At 39.1% G+C, this 16,550-nt stretch overlaps 3 protein-coding genes across 4 annotated transcripts in view; 1 reads left to right on the top strand and 2 right to left on the bottom strand.

The window, feature by feature from the left end:
- LOC137390265 (polyubiquitin-A-like) overlaps positions 1-16,550 on the bottom strand; it is a 253,552-nt gene that overhangs the window by 47,232 nt on the left and 189,770 nt on the right.
- The window catches only part of LOC137390266 (OTU domain-containing protein 7B-like), a 43,379-nt gene that overhangs the window by 11,778 nt on the left and 15,051 nt on the right, over positions 1-16,550 (top strand). For both annotated transcript variants that reach the window (XM_068076601.1, XM_068076602.1), the window contains exons 5-7: positions 12,935-13,047; positions 14,395-14,493; positions 15,302-15,429. In XM_068076601.1, the coding sequence (XP_067932702.1) occupies positions 12,935-13,047; positions 14,395-14,493; positions 15,302-15,429 (340 nt within the window). The remainder of the gene's footprint in view (positions 1-12,934; positions 13,048-14,394; positions 14,494-15,301; positions 15,430-16,550) is intronic.
- Positions 6,831-9,133, bottom strand: LOC137392089 (putative nuclease HARBI1). The gene is made up of 5 exons (XM_068078710.1): positions 8,973-9,133; positions 7,903-8,401; positions 7,707-7,824; positions 7,286-7,517; positions 6,831-7,190 (listed from the first exon to the last, which is right to left on the bottom strand). Exons 1-5 carry the CDS (start codon positions 9,060-9,062, stop codon positions 6,831-6,833), a joined length of 1,299 nt encoding a protein of 432 aa, XP_067934811.1. The 5' UTR covers positions 9,063-9,133.

The raw sequence follows: 16,550 nt of genomic DNA, 5'->3' as shown, positions 1-16,550 counted from the left end.
TCTTTGGCTTTTTTGCAGCATAAAACTTACTGCAGAGAAAAAGAAAGACTCGATTTAAATTGATATTGAAGTTGTGTGCTCCTGTTAGTGTAAAATTAACTTAATCACTTGGACTTAATCACATGGACCCTAAACCAAGTGATAAGAGAAAAAGGAAGTTGTTAATACAAACCAATAGTACCACAGTTACTGTAGGTACAGTCATTAAATTCAGAATTCTTTTTTCTTTTGAAGAGTCAAAGTAATAAGTTTGGTAAGATCTTGTAACTGATTAGGCAATTTACATGAATTTTATTGTTCGTATAACATAGTCCCTGTAACATACACGTAGATGTTCTTGGGGCGGATTATTTACATTGTACGGGCATCTACTATATTACTAATTCCTTCTCAACTAGACGGAATTACAATTTCAATATGGCTGTCAACGCCCTATATTTCAAGATGGCATCGCGTGTATATGTTATATTATTATACTTGATATGTTAAAACATCAGCATGGCCCGCACAGGCAAACATAGCCTTGTTAACAACTTCCAAACACTCACTAGGTTTGAAATGAGGGTGACCAATCACTAGGTTTGGTTGAGACAGCGCTGCAAGAAGTATTTAGTTTATCGACACATCTAAATGAGTCGATCAATCAAATGCACTTTTGATATATTGACTGAATTGCATCGAGTTGGTCGATATATCATCGCTGCCGTATATATCTACTGAATCATGCGATCATCATACTTGATAGAACTCCTATTAGTAGGAGGTAGAAAGTTGAAACATGAGTGAATTGAAATATTAATACGATTAATGTGGTACGTATCATTGTTTCGCGTGGCTGAACTCTACAACACACCATGTAGGTGGACACACTCACACACCTGGTTGACTTAATGAATGACGATGCGCTGAGACGTGTTTTGATATTTACTAAGAATAGTAATGATCTCGATGAGTGAGGATTCAGTAGGGAGTGTTGTGTTGGATATAATAGTCTGCGGAGTGTTTTGTATGCCCCATCCGAGGGCTCACATGATTGACCTAGATCTGATGTTGCCTCGCCATTCATGGTTTATTGCTAACATCATAGTTGCTAGGCAACTAAACGGATTTGTATTTGATAGTTTAGAAAATATTCGAAGCATTTTCATAGAAAGAATGTGGTTACATCTATACCATTCGAGTCTTTGATTTGTTTTAACTGTCTTTCACCAGCCAATACCTACGAAAGCATATCAGACCGTTTGCACAAAGGAAATAAATAGAATAGTAACATGGACATTTAATAGTATTTAAATAATAAATTCTTATGATCTACAAGGATATTCTAGATATAGGAAGGGCAAGTTGTTTATTATGTTTAGTAGTTTGGGTATACAGGGTGTAGCTATGAATTGAGTGGTTTGGTATACAGGGTGTAGCTATGAAGTGAGTGGTTTGGTATACAGGGTGTAGCTATGAAGTGAGTGGTTTGGTATACAGGGTGTAGCTATGAAGTAGGTGGTTGGGTATACAGGGTGTAGCTATGAAGTGAGTGGTTTGGTATACAGGGTGTAGCTATGAAGTAGGTGGTTGGGTATACAGGGTGTAGCTATGAAGTGAGTGGTTTGGTATACAGGGTGTAGCTATGAAGCTGGTGGATGAGTGTAGAGGATGGACCTATGAAGTGGGTGGTTTGCTATACAGGGTGTAGCTATGAAGTGGGTGGTTGGGTATACAGGGTGTAGCTATGAAGTGGGTGGTTGGGTATACAGGGTGTAGCTATGAAGTGAGTGGTTTGGTATACAGGGTGTAGCTATGAAGTAGGTGGTTGAGTATACAGGGTGTAGCTATGAAGTGGGTGGTTGGGTATACAGGGTGTAGCTATGAAGTAGGTGGTTTGGTATACAGGGTGTAGCTATGAAGTAGATGGTTTGGTATACAGGGTGTAGCTATGAAGTAGGTGGTTGAGTATACAGGGTGTAGCTATGAAGTAGGTGGTTGGGTATACAGGGTGTAGCTATGAAGTAGGTGGTTGGGTATACAGGGTGTAGCTATGAAGTGGGTGGTTTGATATACAGGATGTAGCTATGAAGTAGGTGGTTTGGTATACAGGATGTAGCTATGAAGTAGGTGGTTTGGTATACAGGGTGTAGCTATGAAGTAGGTGGTTTGGTATACAGGATGTAGCTATGAAGTGGGTGGTTTGATATACAGGGTGTAGCTATGAAGTAGGTGGTTTGGTATACAGGGTGTAGCTATGAAATAGGTGGTTTGGTATACAGGGTGTAGCTATGAAGTAGGTGGTTGGGTATACAGGGTGTAGCTATGAAGTAGGTGGTTTGGTATACAGGGTGTAGCTATGAAGTAGGTGGTTTGGTATACAGGGTGTAGCTATGAAGTAGGTCGTTTGTATACAGGGTGTAGCTATGAAGCTGGTGGTTTGGTATACAGGGTGTAGCTATGAGGCTGGTGGTTTGGTATACAGAGTGTATCTATGAAGTGGGTGGTTTGGTATACAGGGTGTAGCTATGAAGTGAGTGGTTTGTATACAGGGTGTAGCTTTGAAATGGGTGGTTTGGTATACAGGATGTAGCTACGAAGCTGGTGGTTTTGTATGCAGGGTGTAGATATGAAGTAGGTGGTTTGGGTACATGGGATAGTCTATGAGAGTGCTTTAGACAGAGATCCAGAAATGCTGAAAGTTTTCACTAGGCCCAAGGTCTTTAGCATTCTCTGTGTGGTGAGTGTGTGCAGATGGGTAGAAAAGCAATTGTGGTGGTTATTGCATACCCTTCGAAATTTTAGGATTACAACAATTTGCATGATAATAGATTCAGAGAGGCCTCATTGGCTGCGCCTAAGCCGTGTCTCTCGACGTATACTTGATAACTGTGACCTGAGTTGTTTGTGAATAGTTAATGTTTACATGCTAAGATAACCAAGCCCTCATATGTAACAGACGTGTTTGTCCGTGAGCCATCTTTTAAACAGTCAGCTAGTTGCCATGAATTTGTTGTATGTAGTTAAAACAGGATGTAGAGGATAACTCCAAAATACTGGATATGTGGAAGCCTTAGCAATTACTCATTGCGTAACCAAATTTATTACTACAGTAATCCTTCACTACTCCACGGCTTCAGCATTCATGACTTCAGTGTTTCACGGTTAAAAGTATTTGTTAAAAATTTAGAAAAAATAATGAAAATAAAAAACTACTGCACATAAAGTACACAAATTTCTCTCATACTCTGACCCAGTGAGATCTCTCAGCGAGCAGTATTGTGATAGCAGTCATCAGACTTCACTCTTTTCCTGTTACGTTTTTGTGATTTTGTGAAGTGTAAAAGCGTGAACTGCTTGTGACGCCCTTCCTCATGCCTCTTAAATGTCCTTGACCTTCAGAATTGTCTCATGAATCTAAGAAAAAAAGGAAAATGTGAACAGTTAATGAAAAAGTTTATATATCAATTTATTATTTTTTCGTGAATTTTGTAAATCGTAAGGGGGAGATGGCGATACCAATTATAACCGGTACAAAAAATAAGGGATTGTTGTAGATATTGTTACTATGTAAACAGTGTTGGAGCAGCGTTTATCACTGGTGTACTTGTAACATCATATACCAGCTAAATAATTTTCCATACCGCTATTACGTGTAGTTGAAACCACTTAGTACATGAGACTATCTTCTATGCACTTGCACAATCTGTCTTGAAGTGACTCTAAACATACTGTTTTAGTAAGCATATGACAGACTGACAGCTATCATGCAACTTTTTATCTTTTGTGTGTTTCAGAGCAACATGAAGATTAGATTAAATTTGACTTCTGTCAGTTATTCGCAGTGAAAGACTTTGCCCATTGCCTTCAGCATAATTTGTATGATCGTAGAGGTTATTAAACAAATCTGACAAAAAAACAAAGAAATGTTGCTGCCACCCTGTTATATGGGTACAAAATACAGTAAATAAAAACTGCTAGTTTTATATTAAATCTACCTGCTGCCTGATAGATGATGAACATTTGACTGAAGAACATCGGCAGCTAGTAGACCTACTGCAATGTTCTCACTCACTCCTGAAAGTTTGAGCCATTCACTTAATAAGTCTCTGTATCAATGTGGGAACAATTGAAACAAGCACGCATAAGTTGATTAGCCAATGTTAACTTTTGTAGACGTTGAATCATTTTACCATCACGAAAAGTCAATCTCAGAATATGTCTATCAGCTTTTTTAGTAATGGCCTTGACCTTTGTGAACAAACAGCTTTTCTCACTCCTTTTTTGTCGGATCGCTTCAAGCAATGATGTATTTGTCTAAACCATTTCTAAATGCAATACAATATATTTAACAAGATTCTTTAGCCATTATCACAAAACTTTAAAACAAACAAAATTTTTTTTGCAAACAAATACTTTTTTTTATTGTATCAGCTTTTGCAATCCATGAAGGTAAATTAGGTGTACTTGTTCTTAAATATGTTGAGATGCTGGGAGATGACTTGTAATGGTGCGTTTACACTGGCCGATTTTGTCACCGATTTTGTCGTGCACAGACAAATTTTATGAGTCGGTGTCGGTGTCGGTAGGTGTGAACAGAAAAATCGGTGTCGGCACCGATCTGAAAGTCGGTGTCGGAGCTACCCAGCAGTGCCCGGTTGCACCGACAAGTCGGACGCTCATCAGCCAATCAGAAGCTAGGAGCCCCTGGTTAAATGAGCCTAGGCTTTAATGAGAGGCCTAGGGCTAGGTTTATTAGCGCTCTTTATGATAGTTAACCAGCATGGCTAGTAACGATGTGAACGCGAGAGTTCCAAAAAATCAAGTGAGTTCGTTAATAAAACAAATAGATACAGACTTGTTTATTGAGCAACTAGAATCGAGACGGTTTATTTGGAACCACCGGCTTCCAGAAGCCCACACGAAGGCTCAAGAATCCTATGTTTCGCTGGCCCAATCAATGAATTCAACTGGTAAGTTGCTGTAACTTTTATTTAAATTGATTAAAAGTGATTAGCCTGTTGTACGACTACTACTAATACTACTACTATTTCTACTAATAGAACTACTGTAAAGGAATTCGCCAGTCTTCACTTGGCACGATCTAGATTATTTCAAACAGAAATAAATTGCGTGTGATAAAATATTTACAGACAAAATATATGCAAGCATATAATTACAAGAAGTGTAAAGTATTGGCCCGGTGTCCACCACACTACTACCACTAATATACATTCACCATTCAATCTGCTTCATTATTAATTAATAATTACGAAAGAACTGTACGTACAGTTCTTTGTTCGGATTTTCATCATTCTTTCATTGCCTCATTCATTCATTGCTCGGTATTTTATTCATTCCTTGAATGATTATGCATTTAATAAAATTTGTTTATTCACTTTCCTCATAATGAAGTTGTGTAGATGTGGCATGGACATAGCAACAATATCACCATGTGTTCTGTCAGGCTTTACATGGCTACTCACCAACTGTTATCACTGTCACTATATATTACATTCTGTTTATTTTACAGTACAACTAATGAAAGCTAAATATGCCAATATCAGGACATATTTTGTAAAGAAGTACAAAATGGTGCAGCAGAGCAGCCGCTCTGGCGCGGGAGCAGCTCAAGTATATACGCCTTCGTGGCCATACTATGAGCGCCTCTTATTTTTGAGTAGCACTGTAGATATACAGGAAACAGTATCTTCCATTGCACCACAGCCAGAGCCTGTAGTGGAGGATAACCTGTCGGTAAGTCTAGTATGTTCCTGTAATATTAATATATATGTGCTCAGCTTTCAGTGTGTCAAGGCTCTTGCGTGATTAATCGCTGATAATGAATCCATGCTTTGCTAAATCAATGTCTTTTCCTTTTAGGACTCTGATGATAATGATGATATGCTTAGTACAGCAAGTACCTCAGCACCACCACCATCTACCTCAGTGGGATCTGTTGCAGCTTCCACTATAGCTGGACGAAGTGGTCGGAAAAGGTCCAAGCCTACTTCTGCTACCGCTGCTGTTGCTGAGCAAATGACCTCCACATTCTGAGAGATGGTGGAGGAAAAGAAGAAGAAGGCCACTAATGACTATTCACATTTCGGAGCAAATGTTGCGACTCAGATAAACTTACTACCAACACCATTTCAGAGGTCAACTGCCATGGTACAAATCCAACAGCTCCTTCACAACATCGCTTTCAATATGGCAGATATTCAACGATCACCCTACACCCAGCACCAATCCCAGTACAATCCTGTTCCAACCCAGTTCAATTATGGTTCAGCCCAATCACATGTACCTCAAACCCAATCATCCCAATTCAATCATGGCCCAGCCCAATCATATGTAACACAAATCCAATCACCCCTATTCAATCCTGGCCCAGCACAAACAACCCAAATCCAATCACCCCCATTCAATCCTGGCCCAGCCCCATCACATGCAACTCAAACCAAATCACTCCCATTCAATCACGACCCAGCCCAATCACCTGCAGCTCAAATCCAATCACCCCTATTCAATCCTGGCCCAGCACAAACAACCCAAATCCAATCACCCCCATTCAATCCTGGCCCAGCCCCATCACATGCAACTCAAACCAAATCACTCCCATTCAATCACGACCCAGCCCAATCACCTGCAGCTCAAATCCAATCACCCCCATTCAATCATGGCCCAGCCCCATCACCCCAAAATCAAGAAATCTGAATATGTGTATATATGTTTTAGTGGATATTAAAATAAACATGAACATGTTCCTTGAACACATGATAACTATTATTATGTGTATATTATTATAACATTATACTACATGTACTATATAAGCCAAATATATTATAATCCTAAAGCTGTGGCACCATTCGTTCCTGCCAAGAGACAGCTCCTATAGTGTTAAAATAATGACAATATTCATCACGGACTCGGCTTGCTGCTGCAGTCGGCCTTAGAGCAATAGGGGCAAGTCCTGGCAGCTGTTCACCATAATCTTGAGTCTCATCATTTTGAGTCTGAGGTGGTGCACCTCGTGGTGGTGTTCTCGATTTCCTCAGGATGTTGTGCAAGATGCAACAAGCCAAAACTAAAGTTTTTGTCTTTTCTGGCTCCAGATCAATCCTGCGCAGTAAAATTCGCCAAGTATTTGAAAGAATACCGAAAGAATTTTCGATCAATCTTCTCAGTCTTGAGAGTCTGTAGTTGAATATCTGTAATAGATATATTTAATTATATAATAAATATTTAATTATATTACAAATAGATATATTGTGATTATATATCACAAGACTATTCATACACACACCCTTCGCTCATGATTCAAAGTGCGTTTTGGATAAGGTCGCATAAGATTGGTTTGTAGCTGGAATGCCTCATCCGCCAAGATGACATGTGGTAGAGCCTGATTGGAATTGGGGGGACATCGATCAGCGGGAAAGTTTAGGGTGTTGCCTTCAATTCCCAGCTGCAAGGTGGATCTCCCAAATACACCACCATCTGAAGCTCTACCTTGTGCTCCAACATCAACATAAGTGAATCTGAAAGCATAAATTTAACCACTTGAAATATTGCTCACCATACTCTTGAAGTATTAAACTATTAACATGCAATGTTTGGTTCTGGTGAGTTCAAGATGGATGGGTGGTCCAACCATGATTGTCATGCTTGAAAAAGTATCAAAAGATTGCACACACGCAGTAGTTAGTTTTATTGTTAGTTACACTCACGAATAATTGGCATCACACATAGCCATGAGTATTATTGACTCCTGTGTTTTATAATTGTGATATTCAGACCCTGCATGCCAAGGCTTCGTCATGATGATATGCTTCCCATCAAGAGCGCCTGCAACAAAAGGACACAGTTTGTATGTGTGTATGTGTGCGCATGGCTTGAATAATTTGGAATTTTCACAGAACCCACCCAGTGCATTAGGAAAGTTCCAATTGTCCTCAAGTTGCCTGGAAATCTCAATCCATTCTTGCTCTGTGGTAGGTGTCCTGAGATAATCAGCGCACAAAGATGTGTAAATGGCGTGGCATGTTTCAGGTATGATTGCAGACAGGGAGGCGACAGATATACACCAATCATAATGGAGTTGTGTCATACTTGTCCCAGTCGCTAAATACCTCAGTGTCACCATCAGTCTTTGTTCAGCACTTATGCTGACTCGGAGTGCAGTGTTCTCCTTGGCTATAAGGGGTTCTACCTTCTTTAATATCATATCAAATTGCTTCCGTGTCATTCGGAAATAATTTCTAAATGTTCCAACACGATTTGATGGAAGTCCACTGTCATCATCATCGTTATCGTCATCATCATGTATCAGTAGAGGCACAGTGGCATAATAAGCACCATTATTTTGCCTTGAGCTTGTGATGGGGCCTGTCCATGTACGGTTCTTCCGCCTATCTGAATGGTTCTGCATAAAACACATGAGAAGATTGAGACCACTAAATGACAGAATAATATCATCATTAAACATACTCACACTCTGACCAACAACTTTGGTACCAGCCATCACCGAAAATTGACCTCAGTTAAGCTATTGAAAACCATTACATCTTACATCTTCTTCATAGAACGTACTAGAGCCGGTTGCGGCAAGCGGCACGCCTCATATGTTGAGCAGTTGTTAACACTAGATAATATTGTTATTTATTGCCATATTAGCAAATAATTGTTTATTGTTGATGTGATATACAGTTTTTAAATTCACGAACAGTCTTTGGTAATAAGCTGTTGTGATAAACAGACGTTCTTGCATATATAGTAGGAGGATCGCCTTTTCCATTAGCAGTTATATTATAGTAGTGAGTGTAATAATATTATTTAAATAAATAGTAGTAGACTAGACTGGTACGTATGTTGATAGCAGTCGTGACACGCAAACGTACACTAAAAAGCTACTTGCGTACACACACAAAACAGTAACTAATAACTAGTACTACTGCTACCAACAAACAACAACAAAATAAATATATCAAACAAACCTGTTCTTCCTCCTCCATCATACAGACTGTCAGAGCTGCTGCAGCCGAGCCTGCCATCAACAAAATTTCATCGTCATCGGAAGACTCCATACGGCATACAGTAGTTGCTTCTAGCGGTAGTAGTAGTAGGAGCAGCAGTAGTAGTCTAGTACTGGTGTATAATTTTTCACATCAAGCGCGTTGATTTTTATTCGTACTCGTCTTCGAGGGGTCGGGTGAAGGTCAGAACGGCGAAGCGCTGTGATTGGCTGTTGCTACCGACAAAAATAGTTCGATCGTTGCTGTGTAAAGGGGGAGTCGGTGTCGGTACCCATGCGTGAAATGTCGGAGGTACCTGTCTGAGTCGGGGGTATTGGAGTCGGTGTCGGCCAGTGTAAACGCACCATAACTTGTCAGCAATAGTAACATACTGACTATTTTCTTTTGACTGTGTCCATTTGACAACTTCAAGTGATTGTGTTCAGCTTTGAAGCAGGGCATTTGTCAGTTGATTCAGGTGTCAAGGTGTATTAATTGAACACGTTAATAACACCATCTGTATATTGCACCTGCTGTTTAATGTCTGCTCATATGACGTATCAGTTTCTGATGGATTGCACCCAACTTTATCAAGTCGACACAATTAAAAAAGAACTCACAGTTGGATGAGCTTTTGCCCACCCTGTTCCTTGATGAGTTAGTTATGTCCTGTTGTGCTACTATTGCCATGGGGAGTAACTGTAAAGCATGGGGAGTACCTGTGTTTTAAGCCAGATAACCCGATTTTCCAAACCACACTGCGAAGCATTCCTGTTGTTGCCGCATCATACATTGGCTGTTACTGTTTCAGTTGCTGTGCTATGTTATGTAATAAAGATTTGTATTCTGCTTGGACCTATCATTTTGGTTATTGATGGTGCTTTCGTATTCCTTGCACATCTAGGATATGTGGTGGGAGTACGCAAGACCGTCTGGGTACCAATCACATAAGCTTATCCATTGTAGTAGACTTGTGAGAGTTTGACCTTGATTGGTGCCCACAAGGGTATGTGATAACTGAGATGGCTAGAGTTTGTTGAAAGTAGATAAGTGCATGTGTCAATGCTTCATTTAAAAGCCTTCTAACAACATTTCTAATGTTTTGTGCTTAATCGTTCATGCACATCATGAACATCATGAACATCATGCACATCATGAACATCATGTAGGGAAAGCTCAGTTTACGAGTACGCATAAGATTAACTGAGTGCTCATCATGTGCCAAATTCAACATGTATATTTTTGGATGTTTTATAACTCATTGGCAATCGAAAAGTCTCCTGTCTTTCTGTTACTGCCAGCTTCCTGCTATGAAAGATTCTTTGTCTCTGGCATCCTCTTGCTACAGGAGACCTGGGCTTCTGCGCCGATCCCACAGTCAAGCATGCAGCTGCTGCCAACGATAATCCCTATCTGCAGTATAATAGCTTGTAATTATGCTGATAAGGAGTGTTATAGTATTCTGTGGCTGAGTCAGCCCTCTCTCAACTGGCTGTCTATGCTTCTTGAGCTTAGACCAGGCTATAGGGTATATTCCAGGCTGCTGGAGTCTCTTATGATTGATCTAGTTGACTAGTTGTGGGTCGTGTACCATTACTAGGTCAAGGAGAAATCCACTACTCACATTTTGTTTCCTAATTTGGGTCATATCAAGAATTGTATCTCACCTCACATTTCTCTTCCTTCGAATCATCTGGTTTGAATCTGCATCAGTTCCAATTTTAACCTTGATTTAAACAATAAAAAAACTAACAAATTGTTACAACCTGAGCTAGAAATACAAGGTAGTACTCTATTTACAACCTGAGCTAGGAATACAAGGTAGTACTCTATTTACAACCTGAGCTAGAAATACAAGGTAGTACTCTACTTACAACCTGAGCTAGAAATACAAGGTAGTACTCTATTTACAACCTGAGCTAGAAATACAAGGTAGTACTCTACTTACAACCTGAGCTAGGAATACAAGGTAGTACTCTATTTACAACCTGAGCTAGGAATACAAGGTAGTACTCTATTTACAACCTGAGCTAGGAATACAAGGTAGTACTCTACTTACAACCTGAGCTAGGAATACAAGGTAGTACTCTATTTACAACCTGAGCTAGAAATACAAGGTAGTACTCTATTTACAACCTGAGCTAGGAATACAAGGTAGTACTCTATTTACAACCTGAGCTAGAAATACAAGGTAGTACTCTATTTACAACCTGAGCTAGAAATACAAGGTAGTACTCTACTTACAACCTGAACTAGAAATACAAGGTAGTACTATATTTACAACCTGAGCTAGAAATACAAGGTAGTACTCTACTTACAACCTGAGCTAGGAATACAAGGTAGTACTCTATTTACAACCTGAGCTAGAAATACAAGGTAGTACTCTATTTACAACCTGAGCTAGGAATACAAGGTAGTACTCTACTTACAACCTGAGCTAGGAATACAAGGTAGTACTCTACTTACAACCTGAGCTAGGAATACAAGGTAGTACTCTACTTACAACCTGAGCTAGGAATACAAGGTAGTACTCTACTTACAACCTGAGCTAGAAATACAAGGTAGTACTCTACTTACAACCTGAGCTAGAAATACAAGGTAGTACTCTACTTACAACCTGAGCTAGAAATACAAGGTAGTACTCTATTTACAACCTGAGCTAGGAATACAAGGTATTACTCTACTTACAACCTGAGCTAGGAATACAAGGTAGTACTCTATTTACAACCTGAGCTAGAAATACAAGGTAGTACTATATTTACAACCTGAGCTAGGAATACAAGGTAGTACTCTATTTACAACCTGAGCTAGGAATACAAGGTAGTAGTAGCCTACTCTATTTACTTGTACTAAGTTATTATATTAAAGTTTATTTATATGGTTTTCTCCTTTGTCTAAAAATTAGCTAATTATTAGATGTATATTTTATTTATATTCTTTCTAATAAAACAAATAATTAACAGTGCAATATAAAATATCTAATATAAAAATCAAAGCATTTTAACAAAAACCTCTTATTGAAGTAGGTGAAAGTTGAAAAGTTGTGAAGATGAAACATATATGGAAATAGTAAAACTTAACCATCCATATGTACTAACCTAGTTTAAACCTAGTTTCAGATTTGCTCACTTGTACCTCTGAGCTCACACTTCCTTTCCTATTTTTTTATTGTACCTAAAATAATTGAAATACCTTTTTCTTCAATACTACTTTTTTGATGGAAGTTAATGTGAATAGGGACTATTTATATCATGTGCGCTTTTACGCTGTCTGGTACGTGATATTATATGCTTTGAAAGGCGTACAGCAGATCTTGCAATTGAGTAAACACATGCAGATAAATTGGGTAGCTTGTTATTGGAGAGAATTTGACTTGTGGGCTGTGATGAGATAGACTGGTGATTGAGAGAATGTTTAACAAAAGTTCAGTTGCCTATCTCCATAGCTTAGATGCAATTTATATTTTTACATGTTTCACATAGTTTTTATATAATAGATTTGTGGTAATGTTGTATAGTTGATTCAAGTATTTACCAAAAAATTATTTTAGATTTATGCGCTCTGGAACCAATTAAACACATTACAGTGTATTTGCATGAGAATATTTGCTCCAACATACATACTACAGTATTAACAGAGGAAGCTTATTAGCTAATTAGTTAAAGGTTGACCTGCTACAAAGTTTCCTTTACAGTTATTTGGTATCGAAAAATTCACCATGTCTTACTCTGCTGTGTTGTAGGTTCAAAATATGTGGAAATGTGATTACAAGCTCTTAAAAGCTCAAAAACGAACAGTTAAAGTCACGTTAGGGCCTCATAACTCTGTGTTTATATGACTCAAAGAGATACAACTATGACTACAGAGTAATACTATGATTTCTATCAAAGGTATGGCTGCCAGCATAAACACATACTTGTACAGTTTCTCATTTGCTATTGTAGTCTTGACAATACCTATGTGCTGCCGGACTTATCTACCCTTTCGTCGGGCTTTGCTGACTATATTGAACAGGAGCTTATTGACTTTGTTACCATGAACGTCTTAGAGAGAAGCGGTAAGTCTCCTGGCTGTGTACCCCACTACAGGTAGTTGCAGCGTTGACCTCTTGAAAATCTAGCTTGGTTTAATTCCCTGCTGATACCATGATTTTGAAAGCATGTTCGGGTCAAAGGCTTGGGAGCACAGAGATAGCCTTTGACCACCATTTGCTGTTTTTGCAGAAACCATTTATATACACATGATTGGCAACCATTACTGTGGATCATGGCCCGGTGTTTACAGTAGATATCATTCTCTTAATAATGGGCAGTTTGTAAATTTCCATGGTAACTTTAGTGAGCGTGTTATATTACAATTGGAGTTGTCAGCCCAACACAGGATGACTCTAAAGGTTGACTTGCAACAAAATTCACATTACAGTTATTTGATATCAAAAGATTCACCATGTCTTACTCTGTTGTGTTGTAGGTGCAAAATATGTGGGAATGTGATTACAAGCTCTGAAAAGCTAAAAAACGAACAGTTAATCGCAGCCACACGAGACCGCCGTAGTTGGGATTCTTTTTCCAAAACGGCTCAAATGTGACGAAGTTGTGGTAAATGGTTTCTGTTTACACTTTCATGCAACCTTATTCGTCGAAATATTTTCACAAATATACTTCGTGCATTCAATAAAACCATGTCTATTGTTCTTACGCGTGTGTTTTATTGTCATTGTAATGCTGTCACTTTTAGCAGTGATATCTTATAACTTACCGTTAAAATTCATTTAATTTTTTAACCTTAGCTCGAAGGAGTGCATATCGTTATCTGATAATCATGGTGAGTCATCACCATGACCTACCTGTTGGTCACCTGTGATAATCGAAAAGTGCTGCAAAAATTATTTGCGAAGTATTGGGTCACATGATCAAATTACGACTAGACGATTAGACCAAGCCGAAACAAAACTGTAAAGTAGCGAGCATCAATATTTGATACGTGGTCTTTGGTAAAACCCGAAGTGTTTGTCATAAACTAGTGCTACGATAATTTTATGTTGAGCTTTTTATTGGCCTTTCAATTCACGCGAGAACATCACGTGACAAGACAGTAAGCAAACTGTAATGAATACGTCAGATAAATAGATTCCAATCTTCGGCAGCTTTTCGTTTTTGAGCTTTTAAGAGCTTGTAATCGCATTTACACATATTTGCCACCTACTACACAACAGAGTAAGACATGGTGAATCTTTTGATACCAAATAACTGTATTGTGAATTTTGTTGCAGGTCAACCTTTAACTGTCTCTACATACCGAGCTGTTTTAATGCGCTGCTCTGAACCTAGATCATACTGTAGCCGTTTGAATGATTTTTGTGTATTATGTGAATCAGGTGTATTGAATATCTTCTTGTTTGCAGAACACATCAATTGGTGGGCCAAACACTCGCTTTCCAGACGCCTCTGGCCTTTACACACAACCGGTGATGGGAATTGTCTACTCCATGCTGCATCACTCGGTGTGTATATGCTCTAGGTTTATAGGCTTTGTTAGACCAATTCAAATTTAAGTGTATCACTAGGTCTATGTGTATTACTAAGTCTATATTACAATGATTACGTGTATCTCTAGAGCTATGCGTATCACCAAGTCCATGCATATAAGCGAGTCTAGCTATAACTGTAACCACAAACCTCATCAGGCTCAGTGGGCTAGTTAGCCAGGAGTTCAGGGGTGACTTACATTTCTAAAGCAGATATGAATAATCATTATCCAAGAAAATTAACTGCCTCGTGGAATTGCATTATTGCCGCTCAGTTTTCACTCAGACTAGTGACGTTATAATTTGTGAGTTGTCTTTCCTTTCAAACTACAATCGGCCTGTAAGTAAGGCCTTGTCTCACAGATACAACCTCGGCAAAGATACTCGAGTTGCCTTGTTTTCTCTAGGAACATGTATCTTGGAGCGTAAAATTATTTTTTAAATCTAATGGTGAAACAGTGTTTAATTATCATGGAAAGAAGATGTGACACACCGTGACAGGTGATGTCGGTTTTACAATCCGAATCACTTCTTGAACTATTTTCTGCTAGGTCGGATTGGTTGGTTAACTGGGTAGTGTGCTGCTGGTATGGTCAAGTGGCACTCTAAGACAGCTGTTACTAGTGGCACTTATAGGCAGGTGTTACTAGTGGCACCTATAGGCAGGTGTTGCTAGTCTCAAGTTGGAAAGTTTACAATTTGTCCCCAACCATCTCACAAAAAAATTTGTTTGCAATGTATAACTTGCAATATTCTAGCCTGACAGCCTTCGCAACCATTGTAGGAATGTGGGGTGTGCAGGACAAGCACCTCCATTTGAGATATAAACTTCACCAGTTCCTTTCTAAACAAAGCAAGTCTGGGCCACTATACCGCCGGTGGAGGTGGCAGCAAACACAAAGTAACATGGAGGTACTTGCTCCATTATCTGTAGATATTGATTTTCAATAGTCCATTGCAAATGATTAATGCACATCGAATACCCTACATATAGCAACATTAACAACTTTTTTATTGACGGCGTGAGAAAGACTTGGCAAACTTAAGTAGCTGTTAAGTGGATAAGTTGCCAGTATTTTTTAAAAATCACCCCTTGGTATCCACCCCTAGCTTAAAATCACCCCTTGGTATCCACTAGCTTAAGAACAATGTCCTCTTTTAAATTTGTTAGCATCAAAACAGAGCAGACAACTTTTATTGCTGTCATTTTATCATTGTTCAACAAACCCATAGTTCTAAATTTAGTGAGCAGAGCCTGGTTTACCTTATTTCTATCATTGGTTGATACCACAAACTAGTGCTGGGCACGAGTAATTAAAGGCATTGGAATCATGGGTTTCTCTTCTCTTGAATCTTGGGTAATGGGAATTTCAAGTATTTCGATTTTGCGAATTCGGATTTTGACAGATTTGACAAAACCTCGGTCTACTACGTCTGCAACAACCTCTGTCTACTACATCTGCAACAATCTCTGTCTACTATGTCTGCAACAACCTCTGTCTACTACGTCTGCAACAATCTTTGTCTACTACATCTGCAACAACCTCTGTCTACTACGTCTGCAACAACCTCTGTCTACTACGTCTGCAACAACCTCTATCTACTACGTCTGCAACAACCTCTGTCTACTACGTCTGCAACAACCTCTGTCTACTACATCTGCAACAACCTCTGTCTACTACGTCTGCAACAACCTCTGTCTACTACATCTGCAACAATCTCTGTCTGCTACGTCTTCAACAACCTCGGTCTACTACGTCTGCAACAACCTCTGTCTACTACGTCTGCAACAACCTCTATCTACTACGTCTGCAACAACCTCTGTCTACTACATCTGCAACAATCTCTGTCTACTATGTCTGCAACAACCTCCATCTACTACGTCTGCAACAACCTCTGTCTACTACGTCTGCAACCTCTGTCTACTACGTATGCAACCTCTGTCTACTACGTCTGCAACAACCTCTGTCTACTACATCTGCAACAATCTCTGTCTACTACATCTGCAACCTCTGTCTACTACGTCTGCAACA

This window comes from Watersipora subatra, chromosome 3 (assembly GCF_963576615.1).
Source record: "Watersipora subatra chromosome 3, tzWatSuba1.1, whole genome shotgun sequence".
Lineage (NCBI taxonomy): Eukaryota > Metazoa > Bryozoa > Gymnolaemata > Cheilostomatida > Watersiporidae > Watersipora > Watersipora subatra.
This window is presented reverse-complemented; position numbering and strand designations above follow the sequence as displayed.